The sequence below is a fragment of the Mustelus asterias genome, chromosome 21 (genome assembly GCF_964213995.1).
Source record: "Mustelus asterias chromosome 21, sMusAst1.hap1.1, whole genome shotgun sequence".
NCBI lineage: Eukaryota > Metazoa > Chordata > Chondrichthyes > Carcharhiniformes > Triakidae > Mustelus > Mustelus asterias.
Window position 1 is genome coordinate 2,835,329 of NC_135821.1, and position 14,247 is coordinate 2,849,575.

General features: G+C 47.4%; 1 protein-coding gene across 1 annotated transcript in view; it reads right to left on the reverse strand.

The window, feature by feature from the left end:
• Window positions 1-14,247, reverse strand: part of aldh16a1 (aldehyde dehydrogenase 16 family, member A1) — a 79,630-nt gene that overhangs the window by 42,183 nt on the left and 23,200 nt on the right. The window contains exon 6 of the mRNA XM_078237256.1: window positions 6,854-7,038. Coding sequence (XP_078093382.1) covers window positions 6,854-7,038 — 185 coding nt within the window. The remainder of the gene's footprint in view (window positions 1-6,853; window positions 7,039-14,247) is intronic.

The following is a 14,247-nucleotide window of genomic DNA, read 5'->3' on the forward strand; positions in this document are numbered from 1 at the left end:
TTTTGGGTTTTTTTTTTTTTTGTTTTTTTTTGTTTTTTTTGTTTTGTTTTTTTTTTTTTTTTTTTTTGTTTTTTTTTTTGGTTTTTTTTTTTTTTTTTTTTTTTTTTTTTTTTTTAAAAAAATCAAATAATAAATCTGGAATTACAAAGCTGGCCATTAAACTATCAGTTGCCGTTATAAAAACCCAAGTGGGTCACTAATGTCCTTTAGGGAAGGAAATCTGCCGTCCTTACCCGGTCTGGCCTACGCGTGAGTCCAGAGCCACAGCAATGTGGTTGACTCTCAACTGCCCTCCAAGGGCAACTAGGGATGGGCAATAAATGCTGGCCCAGCCAACGACGCCCATGTCCCACGAATTAAAGAAGAAAACAAAAACAGGGGTGGGTAGAACACTTTGCATTTAGTGCACTCAGTGGCAGTGCCGGACATTTCCTCAGAGTTTGTTCTCTGGACAATAGACAGCACACAGCATACTTCAGCTGAATGCCCTCCCAGCCATAGAATCCCTACAGTGCAGGAGGTGGTGATTTGGCCCATCGAGTCTGCACCGACCACAATCCCACCCAGGCCCTATCCCCGTAACCCCATGTATTTAGCCCTGACACTAAGGGGCGATTTAGCACGGCCAATCCACCTAACCTACACATCTTGGACAACTAAGGGACAATTTAGCATGGCCAATCCACCTAACCTACACATCTTGGACAACTAAGGGGCAATTTAGCATGGCCAATCCACCTAACCTGCACATCTTTCAACTGTGTGTGGGGGGGGGGGGGGGGGGGGGGGGGAGAAACCGGAGCACCCAGAGGAAATCCACGCAGACATGGAAAGAACGTGCAAACTTCACAGAGACTGTGAACCGAGGACGGAATTGAACTCAAGTCCCTGGTGCTGTGAGGCAGCAGTGCTAACCACTGTGCCACCGTGCCACCCAAGCACCTTTCCCTAAAGCACCTTTTAAGGCCTAAAGAAAATTAAGCCCACATTTAATTCAGATTAAAGTTTAATCTAGTACATTTTTGCAGGAACCGTGCATTCTTTTGTCCCAGGCCTTAGGAACACAGTATGATGCCACACAGTATCATATCTCTCTTCAGGAGACCAGCGTGTTCCAACCAACTCGATAGGACCAGAACGAGGAGACCCCCTCAAACCAATGCAGTACACCACATATGAATTTAATTGTTGCTTTGCCTTTTCTTTTATTCTTCACCTTGGCCCTGGATGACTTAAGACGAAGTCTAAAAGAAAAATTAAATCTGTAATCGTGTTAATAATATTATCATAATCCATCCACACCACATTCATATCCTATATTTATTTAAATAGAGATTTCCAAGGGACAGGTTGCTAAATTAAGAGAGGGTCTAGAATTTCTTAATATTGTGCCAGGGATTAATTAGGTGCCGCATTTCAAAGCTACGTCAGGTGTCAAGTAAATCAAAGCAGAGTGAATTCCCACATACGTTGCGTATATTTCTTAGAGAGTGGTTAGTGTTTGGAATTCTACACTCCAGAGAGATAAGGAGTGAGAGGGGAGAGATACAAAAATGTCCAGAGGGGCAATTCTTTCACACAGAGGGTGGTGAGAGTGTCTGGAACAAGCTGCCAGAGGTAGTAGTAGAGGCGGGTACAATCTGATCTTTTAAAAAGCATTTAGATAGTCACATGGGTACGATGGGTGTAGAGGGATATGGGCCAAATGCGGGCAATTGGGATTAGCTTAGAGGTTTTAAAAAAAAAGGGCGGCATGGACAAGTTGGGCCGAAGGGCCTGTTTCCATGCTGTAAACCTCTATGACTCTATGACAGCACTAATATAACAACATCTTGAAATATTCTTCACGCATTATTGCAAGGTTTCATTTCAATATGGCTTCAACACTGCAATCTGGTTCAGCAATTCCATTCTCACAGGCATGCTTTAATTCAGCATTTATTTAATCCAGGTGTAATTTTGGTCTTTGAGCTCCCCTCCCCCACAAACAAACACTATTATTATAGGGCGGCACGCTGGCACAGTGGTTAGTTCTGCTGCCTCTCAGCGCCAGGGACCCGGGCTCGATTCCCGGCTTGGGTCACTGTCTGTGCGTTCTCCCCGTGTCTGCGTGGGTTTCCTCCGGGTGCTCCGTTTTCCTCCCACAGACTGAAAGCCGTGCTGGTTAGGCCATGCTAAATTCTCTCTGTGTACCCGAACAATGTGGCAATTCGGGGATTTCATTTGCAGTGTAACTGTAACTTCATTGCAGTGTTAATGTAAGCCGACTTGTGACTAATAAATAAATTTTAAAATGAACTTTTTTGAAACTTTCATTTGACGAAGCTCTTTGGATGTTTCAGTTGCATTACTATTTTCGTAGAATCATAGAATCCGACAGGAGGCCATTTGGCCCATCGAGTCTGCACTGACCACAATCCCACCCAGACCCTATCTCCATAACTCCATACATTTACCCTAGCTAGTCCCCCCGACACTAAGGAGTAATTTAGCACGGCCGATCCACCGGCAGCTCCTCTCGCACTGACCAGCTTCCTGTCCTGCATTATCGAAAGTAATTTGACCATTCACAATTTTATCCCTTTTCTGAAGACGATTTTGGGGTGGGCTATAGACCCGAGTGCTACCAGCCTTCCTTGCACATGCCCTAAGTGCTTGCTTGTCATGTGAGAGACTAGACAACGTCAACCATGCACTCTGTAACTCAGAACCTGCTCACCAACAGTATCCAGTGCCCACGAGGACGGCCTCAACCGGGATATTGGGTTCATGTTACACTATTTGTAACCGGGATATTGGGTTCATGTCACACTATTTGTAACCGGGATATTGGGTTCATGTCACACTATTTGTAACCGGGATATTGGGTTCATGTCACACTATTTGTAACCGGGATATTGGGTTCATGTCACACTATTTGTAACCGGGATATTGGGTTCATGTCACACTATTTGTAACCGGGATATTGGGTTCATGTCACACTATTTGTAACCGGGATATTGGGTTCATGTCACACTATTTGTAACCGGGATATTGGGTTCATGTCACACTATTTGTAACCGGGATATTGGGTTCATGTCACACTATTTGTAACTCCCACAGTTGCGTGGACCTGCAGAGTTTCACTGGCTGTCTTGTCTGGAGACAATACACATCTTTTTAGCCTGTCTTGATGCTCTCTCCACTCACATTGTTTTGTTTCTTAAAGACTTGATTAGTTGTAAGTATTCGCATTCCAACCATTATTCATGTAAATTGAGTCTGTGTCTTTATAAGCTCTGTTTGTGAACAGAATCCCCACTCACCTGAAGAAGGGGCTTGCAGCTCCGAAAGCTTGTGTGGCTTTTGCTACCAAATAAACCTGTTGGACTTTAACCTGGTGTTGTTAAACTTCTTACTGTGTTTACCCCAGTCCAACGCCGGCATCTCCACATCATGACTGTGGGAGGAAACCAGAGCACCCGGAGGAAACCCACGCAGACACGGAGAGAATGTACAAACTCCACACAGACAGCGACCCAAGCCGGGAATCGAACCCGGGTCCCTGGCGCTGTGAGGCAGCAGTGCTAACCACTGCGTCACCCTAATTGCGGGAACCGAAGGGGTTGTTGTATGCTGGTTAACTGTGCACCTTGTAACCTCCAATATGGGGTCACAATGAACTAACAGCAATGGGATCAGGCGGCTGGTATGTAATCACTTATAGTCATTGAAATTTAACAGTAAGGCATTGTAAAATTGTGTCCATCACTTGCTCTCCCAGATGAAACGCCCACAATTTTCCCTCCCATGTTGTTGCTGCTATTACCGTAGTAGCAGTACGAACCTTCTAATCATGGATATCAAGTTCCATGTGTTGAAGCAGCCACTAGTGACACCATGTTGATATAAAAAGCCCTTCCCAATTTACAGCAAGGTTAACAAGGCTTAAGCCAAAAAATACAATCACAACATCAATAACCAACACCCAGCTGGACTGCATATCATCTTTCTTCTGTGTTCTTTTTATACACCTAAGGAAAAGAGTCTTAGCATTTACCACTTCAGACAGTGGCTGTCAGCAGCAAACTGAACTTTCCAGTATCCCCTGCCAACACAGGTTAGATAAAGTGCAGAAACACCTAATCTCTCGCAGGATAGTCTGAGTTAAATACAAAAGTAACCTCCCACCACAGGGCAGCACAGTGATTAGTTAGCACTACTGCCTCACAGTGTCAGAGCTGCTTTGTCCTGGATGGTGTTGAGCTTCTCGTCTTGAGTGTTGTTGGAGTTGCACTCACCCAGACAAGTGGAGAGTATTCCATCCTAACCTGAATGGCACAATGGTTAGCATTGCTGCCTCACAGCGCCAGGGACCCGGGTTAGATTCCCGCCTCGGCTAACTGTGTGGAGTCTGCACGTTCTCCCCCGTGTCTGCGTGGGTTTCCCCCGGGTGCTCCGGTTTCCTCCCACAGTCCAAAGATGTGCAGATTAGGTGGACTGGCCAGGCTAAATTGCCCCTTAATGTTCAAAGTTGTGCAGGTTAGGTGGATTAGCCATGCTACATTGACCCTTACTGTGCAAAGTTGTGCAGGCTAGGTGGGTTGGCCATGGTAAATTGACCCTTAATGTCTCGGGGGATGTGCAGGTTAGAGGGATTAGCAGGGTAAATACACAGGACGACAGGGACAGAGCCTGGGTGGGATGCTCAGACTCGATGGGCCGAATGGCCTCCTTCTGCACTGCAGGGATTCTGCGATCATGTTTATCAAGCACTTATAGGCCAGTTACTGTTTACATTCGATGCAGACGGAACTCCAGTTAACATTTATCGAAGCACTGAACTTTTGTAATACTTGGCTGAAGGAAATCCCAATGCATAAATAGAAGTGGAATCGTAATGAATAGCGATGGTCAAACCCAGCCAATTCTCTTATGTAAACATCAAATTGGGAGCTGCAAATTAACTGGCTTTCTCCCAAGTGTGAGGGACTTGCATTTCTTCTGATTTTGCAACCAGGGCTTGGCCCACTAGTATCATGAGGGATGTAGTTATAGAAATATAAAAAAAACACTTCTGCGTCCTGTGTGTATAAAATTATGAAAGGCATAGATAGGGTGAACGGTGGGAAGCTTTTCCCCAGGTCGGTGGTGACGTTCACGAGGGGTCATAGGTTCAAGGTGAAGGGGGGGAGGTTTAACACAGATCTCAGAAGGACATATTTTACACAGAGGGTGGTGGGGGCATGGAATGCGCTGCTAGGCAAAGTGGTGGAGGCGGACACACTGGGAACGTTTAAGACTTATCTAGATAGCCACATGAACGGAGTGGGAATGGAGGGATACAAAAGAATGGTCTAGTTTGGACCAGGGAGCGACATGGGCTTGGAGGGCCGAAGGGCCTGTTCCTGTACTGTATTGTTCTTTGCACTCGTGCCCTCCCTCCACGTATGTCCCTCTCCCCACACCCACCACCGCCTCTTGCACTCAAGTTTATTTACGAGTCACATGTATTCTTACATTACATGGGCGGCACGGTGGCACAGTGGTTAGCACTGCTGCTTCACAGCACCAGGGACCCAGGTTCAATTCCTGGCCTTGGGTCACTGTCTGTGTGGAGTCTGCACGTTCTCCCCGTGTCTGCGTGGGTTTCCTCCGGGTGCTCCGGTTTCCTCCCACAGTCTGAAAGACGTGCGGGTTAGGGTGCATTGGCCTGAACAGACGCCAGAGTGTGGCGACTAGGGGATTATCACATTTAAACTTCATTGCAATGTTAATAAAGTAAAGTTTATTTATTAGTCACAAGTGAGGCTTACATTAACACTGCAATGAAGTTACTGTGAAATTCCCCTAGTCGCCACACACCATCGCACTGTCAGGAGATAAATATTGGTGGAAAAGCGCACCACAACCTTGATAGCAAGTTGGTACAGCCTGTCCTCCAGGGTAAAAGTTCAGCAATGGTATGGCGCAGAGTCAGAGACCACAAGAGCTTAAAGTGGTGAGTGGGACAGTGGAATATTAGACCATAAGACATAGGAGCAGAATTAGGCCACTCGGTCCATCGAGTCTGCTCCGTCATTCAATCATGGCTGATTTTTTTTCTCATCCCCATTCTCCTGCTTTTTCCCCATTATCCCTGATCCCGTTATTAATCAAAAACATATCTATCTCTGTCTTAAAGACACTCAATGACCTGGCCTCCACAGCCTTCTGCGGCAAAGAGTTCCACAGATTCACCACTCTCTGGCTGAAGAATTTCCTCCTCATCTCTGTTTTAAAGGATCGTCCCCTTAGCCTGAGGCTGTGCCCTCTGGTTCTAGTTTTTCCTACTAGTGGAAACATCCTCTCCACGTCCACTCTATCCAGGCCCCTCAGTATCCTGTAAGTTTCAATAAGATCCCCCCCTCATCCTTCTAAACTCCAACGAGTACAGACCCAGAGTCCTCAGCCGTTCCTCATACGACAAGCTCTTCATTCCAGGGATCATTCTTGTGAACCTCCTCTGGACCCTTTCCAAGGCCAGCACATCCTTCCTTAGATATGGGGCCCAAAGCTGCTCACAATACTCCAAATGGGGTCTGACCAGAGCCTTATACAGCCTCAGAAGTACATCCCCGCTCTTGTATTCTAGCCCTCTCGACATGAATGCTAACATTGAATTTGCCTTCCTAACTGCCGACTGAACCTGCACGTTAACCTTAAGAGAATTTTGAACAATGACTCCCAAGTCCCTTTGTGTTTCTGATTTCCTAAGCATTTTCCCATTTAGGAAATAGTCTATACCTCCATTCCTCCTTCCAAAGCGCAAGCCTCACACAGATCCAAACAGATTTAAAAGAAAGGTCTCAGATAAATTGATGTAAGGTAGTACCGCGGTAGAGCCGGTGAAGGCGACCTTGTCCACGGACGGATGTGTGGCCAATTTGTTGCCAAGCGCTCCGTTCCCTGTCACCACATTGAACACGCCAGGTGGCAGGCCGGCCTCTGCACAGATCTCAGCAAACAACAGGGCAGTCAGTCGAGTGTAGGACGCCGGCTTCAACACCACCGTGTTACCTGGGGAGAGAGGGAGAGAGCGGGAACAGTTCAGACTAGAGATAGCCATTCAAAGAAGCACTGCTACCTTCACAGAATCTAAATCATAGAATCCATGCAGTGGAGAATTGGCCATTCGGCCCATCATGTCTGCACCAACATCTCGACAGAAGATCCCCCCCGGACCCTTTCTTGTAACCCCATGTACTTACCCCGCCAATCCCCCTAACCTGCACTTCTTGGGTCACTAAGGGGCAATTTAGCATGGCCACTCCACCTAACCTGCACATCTTTTGACACTAAGGGGCAACTTAGCATGGCCAATCCACCTAACCTGCACATCTTTTGACACTAAGGGGCAACTTAGCATGGCCAATCCACCTAACCTGTACATCTTGGGTCACTGAGGGGCAATTTAGCATGGCCAATCCACCTAACCTACACTTCTTTCAACTGTGGGAGGAAACCGGAGCACCCGGAGAAACCCACGCAGACACAGGGAGAACGTGCAGACTCCGCACAGACAGTGGCCTGATGTCAGAATTGAACCCACATCCCTGGCGCTGTGAGGCGGCAGTGCTCACCACTGCGGCGCCGTGCCGCCCCTTTATGAACCTCCATGAACTGCACTAACGCACCTTCAGGTTACCATTCATGGGTCATCACGCGGTTAAAACTTACCTTGACTTTCAATCTTCATCCCTTTGTGGTGGGATGGGTGGGTGGGTGGGTGGGTGGGGGGGGGGGGGGGGGGGTGAAGACTGAGAGTCGAGGTGACCTTTAGGTCACATTAATGATGTAACAGTGGCCCAGGGTTTCTCCGTCTGGGATTGGAAATTCCAGTCCAAAGCCAACAGAACTTCGGCTGGTGCATCAAATTTTCCAGACGGGAGTTTCCAGTCCCATGGCAGGCAGGATCGGAAAATCCTGTCCCATGTCTCTTCTTCGGATATTTTTAGCCTCTGATCAAAAGAAGGAACTCACATTGATATAGCACCTGCGTCATAACCATAGGACATCCGAAAGCATTTTACAGCCAATTAAGTTCTTTTAAACTGTGGTTACCCTTTTAGTGTCAGAATGTATGTTTGCCAATTCACCCAGAACAAGCTTAGGAAGCAGCAATGAGATAAATGACCAGATCACTTGTATCAGTGACGTTGCTTGAGACACAAAAGCTGGTAAGAGAAACTCTTGCATTTTGGCAAAAGCTGTACAGCCAAGGAGTTAAAAGTCTAATGATGCCCATGAAACCATTGTCGATTGTTGTAAAAACCCATCTGGTTCACTAATGTCCTTTAGGGAAGGAAATCTGCCGTCTTTACCCGGTCTAGGGGCAGCACGGTGACACAGTGGTTAGCACTGCTGCCTCAGTGCCAGGGACCCGGGTTCGATTCTTGGCTTGGGTGACTGCCTGTGAGAAGTCTGCACGTTCTCCCCGTGTCTGCGTGGGTTTCCTCCGGATGCTCCAGTTTCCTCCCACTGTCCAAAGACGTGCTGGTTAGGTGCACTGGCCATGCTAAATTCTCCCTCCGTGTACCCAAAAAGGCGCCAGAGTGTGGCGACTAGGAGATTTTCACAGTACCTTCATTGCAGTGTTGATGTAAGCCTACTTGTGACTGATAAATAAACTTTCAGCTTTTTTTTATTCATCCGTGGGACACGGGCGTCGCTGGCTGGGCCAGCATTTATTGCCCATCCCTAGTTGCCCGAGGGCAGTTGAGAGTCAACCACATTGCTGTGGCTCTGGAGTCACACGTAGGCCAGACCGGGTAAGGACAGCAGATTTCCTTCCCTCAAGGACATGAGTGAACCAGATGGGTTTTTCTGACAATCGACAATGGTTCTTAATTCCAGATTTTTTTTTGTTGAATTCAAATTTAACCATCTGCCGAGGCGGGATCCGAACCCGGATCCCCAGGTTAGCTGAGCTTCTGGATTAATTGTCTTGCGATAATACCACTAGGTCTGACCTACATGTGACTCCAGAGCCAGAGGAATGTGATTGGCTCTCAAATGTCCTCTGAAATGCAGAACAGTTAGACATAACCAATAAATGCTGGCCCAGTCCAAGGGGTTCATGGTAGGGGCCTGGTTTAGTGTCTCACCCGAAAGACAGCACCTCCTACAGTGCAGCACTCCCTCCCTTTTGCACTAAAGTGTCAGCCCCAGAAATGCATGCATTAATCTCAGGAAAAGGATTTGAGCCCATCACCGTCTGACTCAGAGGTGAGGGTGAAATCATGAGCTACATCTTATTGGCTAAAGACAAGTGTCCAGGGGGCCCTTCCCTGTCAATCACAGAACTGAGGATCCCTACAGTGCAGGAGGAGATCATTTGGCCCATCGAGTCTGCACTGACCACAATTCCACGCAGCCCCTATCCCCATAGCCCTACATATTTACCCTGCTGGTCCCCCTGACAGTAAGGGGCAATTTGGCACGGCCAATCAATCTAATTCACACATCTTTGGAGTGTGGGAGGAAACCGGAGCACCCGGAGGAAACATAAGAACATAAGAAATAGGAGCAGGAGTAGGCCATCTGGCCCTTCGAGCCTGCCCCGCCATTCAACAAGATCATGGCTGATCTGAAGCGAATCAGTTCCACTTACCCGCCTGCTCCCCATATCCCCTAATTCCCTTATCGATCAGAAAACTATCTACCCGTGATTTAAACATATTCAACGAGGAAGCCTCCACCACTTCAATGGGCAGAGAATTCCAGAGATTCACTACCCTCAGAGAAGAAGTTCCCCCTCAACTCTGTTCTGAACCGGCCCCCCCTTATTTTGAGGCTGTGCCCTCTAGTTCTGGTTTCCCTTCTAAGTGGAAAGAATCTCTCCACCTCTACCCTATCCAGCCCCTTCATTATCTTATATGTCTCTATAAGATCACCCCTCATCCTTCTAAACTCCAACAAGTACAGACCCAATCTGTTTAATCTCTCCTCATAAGCTACACCCCTCATCTCCGGTATCAACCTGGTGAACCTTCTCTGCACTCCCTCCAAGGCCAATATATCCTTTCGCAAATAAGGGGACCAAAACTGCACACAGTACTCCAGTTGCGGCCTCACCAGTGCCCTGTACAGTTGCAGCAAGACCTCCCTGCTTTTATATTCTATCCCCCTCACGATAAAGGCCAACATTCCATTCGCCTTCTTGATCACCTGCTGCACCTGCAGACTGAGTTTTTGCGATTCGTGCACAAGGACCCCCAGGTCCCTCTGCACAATCGCACGATGTAATTTTTCTCCATTTAAATAATATTCCAATTTACTATTATTTCTTCCAAAGTGGATAACCTCACATTTGCTAACGTTATATTCCATCTGCCAGATCCTCGCCCACTCGCTCAGCCTATCCAAATCTCTCTGCAGACTTTCCGCATCCTCCACGCAATTCGCTTTCCCACTCACCTTCGTGTCATCAGCAAACTTGAATACCCTAGATTCAGTCCCCTCCTCCAGATCATCTATGTAAATGGTAAACAATTGAGGCCCCAGCACCGATCCCTGCGGCACGCCACTGGTCACCAACTGCCAACCAGAAAAGCACCCATTTATCCCAACTCTCTGCTTCCTGTTAGATAGCCAATCCCCAATCCACGCCAACACCTTACCCCTAACTCTGTGTACCCCAATCTTCTGCAGCAACCTTTTGTGAGGCACCTTATCGAACGCCTTCTGGATATCTAAAAACACCACATCCACCGGTTGGTGGACCCACGCAGACACGGGGAGAACGTGCAAACTGCACAGACAGTGACCCAAGCTGGGAATCGAACTCCGGGTCCCTGGCACCGTGAGGCAACAGTGCTAACCACCGTGTCACCCAATGGAAATTGGAATACTTTGAAAATTCAGGGACGGAGGGAACGAGCGAGTGGAACACAAGTCAGTAAAAGCAATTTCACCTTAACCTTTCTCGATTAAAAATGGATGGAATTATTAAGGTTAGGTAAAGGTCAAATAAATGTTAAAATAAGATTGAAGATTTGGGAGAGAAGGCAGAAAGACAAGATGGGCAGAATTGTTCAAAGACATATTTAAAACTATTTCTAATATCTCATGTTATTTCACACATAATAATCTTTATCTGCACACAAAACCTTACTTCCTGTTTTTACATTTTCGTGGCATTTAAATGCCACCTTTTTCCTTTTTAAGTTTATATTTCCACGTTTGCCATAAATCACAAATACTGGCAAATAACTTCCCAGAAGCAGTACCTTAGGATCTGGGCCCCCCCAAGATCTGGAATCACCTCCCTAAACCTGCCTAACTGTTTCTCGCTTTCATTAAAAAACGTGAAATCTTCCTCGAGCCAAGCTTTCGATCATTCCCACTCATGGGCGGCACGGTGGCACAGTGGTTAGCACTGCTGCTTCACAGCTCCAGGAACCTGGGTTCGATTCCCGGCTCGGGTCACTGTCTGTGTGGAGTTTGCACATTCTCCTCGTGTCTGCGTGGGTTTCCTCCGGGTGCTCCGGTTTCCTCCCACAGTCCAAAGATGTGCGGGTTAGGTTGATTGGCCATGCTGAAAAATTGCCCTTAGTGTCCTGAGATGCGTAGGTTAGAGGGATTAGTGAGTAAAATATGTAGGGATATGGGGATAGGGCCTGGGTGGGATTGTGGTCGGTGCAGACTCGATGGGCCGAATGGCCTCTTTCTGTACTGTAGGGTTTCTATGATTCATGTCCCCTTATGCAGCTTGATATCTTTGCCTGGCACAGCTTTTGTCAAGTAACTGTGTGTGGGGGGAGAACAAGAGATCATAGTTTCAGGCTGCCACTTTTTAAGTTTAAAGTTTATTTATTTGTCACAAGTAAGGCTTACATTAACACTGCAATGAAGTCACTGTGAAATTCCCCTAGTCGCCTGTTCGGGTCAATGCACCCTAACCAGCACATCTTTCAGAATGTGGGAGGAAACCGGAGCACCCGGAGGAAACCCACGCAGACACGGGGAGAACATGCAAACACCACACAGACAGTGACCCAAGCCGGGAATCAAACCCGGGTCCCTGGCGCTGTGAGGCAGCAGTGCTAACCATTGTGCTACCGTGCCGCCCTTGGGCCGAGGACTTAGGACTGAGGCGGAAGATTTCTTCACTCATGAGGGTTACAAATCTTTGGAATTTACCAGCCCACAACACTGTGGACGCTCACTCGATCAGCATTCTCAAGAATGAGGTTGCTGGTTTTTGGACGCTTGGACAGATGCACCATAGAAAGCATTGTTTCCGGATGTATCACAGCTTGGTACGGCTCCTGCTCTGACCAAGACCGCAAGAAACTACAAAGGGCTGTGAATGTAGCCCAATCCATCACACAAACCAGCCTCCCATCCATTGACTCTGTCTACACTTCCCGCTGCCTCGGAAAAGCAACCAGCATAATCAAGGACCCCACACACTCCCGGACATTCTCTCTTCCACCTTCTTCCTTGGGGAAAAATATACAAAAGTCTGAAGTCACGGACCAACTGACTCAAGAACAGCTTCTTCCCTGCTGCCGTCAAGGCTTTTGGATGGACCTACCACACATGAAGCTGATCTTTCTCTACACCCTATCTGTAACTGCAACACTATATTCTGCACCCTCTCGTTTCCATCCCCACTATGTACTCTATGAAGGGTATGCTTTGTCTGTATAGCGCACGAGAAACAATACTTTTCGCTGTATCCCAATACATGCGGCAATAATAAATCAAATCAAGTTAAAAGATGGGGATAGGGCATGAAGGCTGACCTCAGGCATGACCTACTGAACAGTAGAGTGGGCTACAGTGGATGCCTGGCCTACTCCTGCTCCTATCTTGATCTTATATAACGCGGCACGGTGGCACAGTGGTTCGCACTGCTGCTTCACAGTCAAGGACCCAGGGTTTGATTCTCCGTTTGGGTCACTGTCTGTGTGGTGTTTGCACGTTCTCCCCGTGTCTGCGTGGGTTTCCTCCGGGTGCTCCGGTTTCCTCCCACAGTCTGAAAGACGTGCTGGTCAGGCGCATTGACCCGAACAGGCGCCAGAGTGTGGCGACTGGGGGAATTTCACAATAACTTCATTGCAGTGATAATGTAAGCCTTACTTGTGACTAATAAATAAACTTTACTTTAAAGGCAAATTATTGTTACAGGTTTAGTTTAAGTTTAAAAGTATATTTATTAGTGTCACAAGTAGGCTTATATTAACACTGCAATGAAGTTACTGTGAAAATCCCCGAGTAGCCACACTCTGGTGCCTGTTTGGGTAACACTGAGGCAGAATTTAGCATGGCCAACGCACCCATGCAGCAAGTCTTTCGGACTGTGGGAGGAAACCGGAGGAAACCCATGCAGACACGGGGAGAACATGCAGACTCCGCACAGACAGCGACCCGAGCCGGGAATCGAACCCAGGTCCCTGGCGCTGTGAGGTAGCAGTGCTAACCCACTGCGCCACCCACCTCGCGCGTTGCCCCGAGAGCCTTGCAAAACGACGGCATCGCAGAAATGCTATCAGTGGGTCTCAAGCAGAGAGGAAATTGCTGCAAAATCTGAGATGCAAGATAGTTTGCTACCTTGCGCATCTGACCCACTGCTAGCTAGGTGGCTTCAGTCTCCTCCAACTCTAACACCGTCGAACCCCTCATTTACTACCTCGTACAAAGTAGGGAATTGCGGTCCGATAAAGGCAGAGCGGGTGGGGGGCGGCTTACATATCTCCTCGGTGTACACATCAGCCCTGACACCGAGTGAGTCCAGTGATCAATTGGCCATCCGCGTGAAGGAAGAGTTTTTTTTTAAAAACGCAATTAAAAACACATTAGCTGGAATAAACGCCTTCACTGATTGCGCTGCTGAAAACCATAAACTGAAGCAAAAAAAAAAACAAAGATAAGTTGCTGATTACTTTATAGACCTCAAGGAACAAAAGATTTCAGATAATAATCTTCTTCTGATCTCTGCAAACAGCTATTAGGCAGCAGCTGGCTAAGAAATCTTAAAATCATCTTATCATTCCGGAATTTGCAACAGCAACTGGCAGCAGCGCTGCAAATTATACTCCACACGCTTGCAGATAGCATTGGCCTAATTAAATTCGGGGCTTTTCAAGCCTGACAACACATCGGAATGGGTGCATAAGGTCCCCCGGCACTATTTTCATGCAGGGCTGGGAAGGTCTCTTCAGTGCCCTGGAAAGTATCTCCCTCCGAGTGCAATAAAACAAAAAACAGATCATCTGGCCA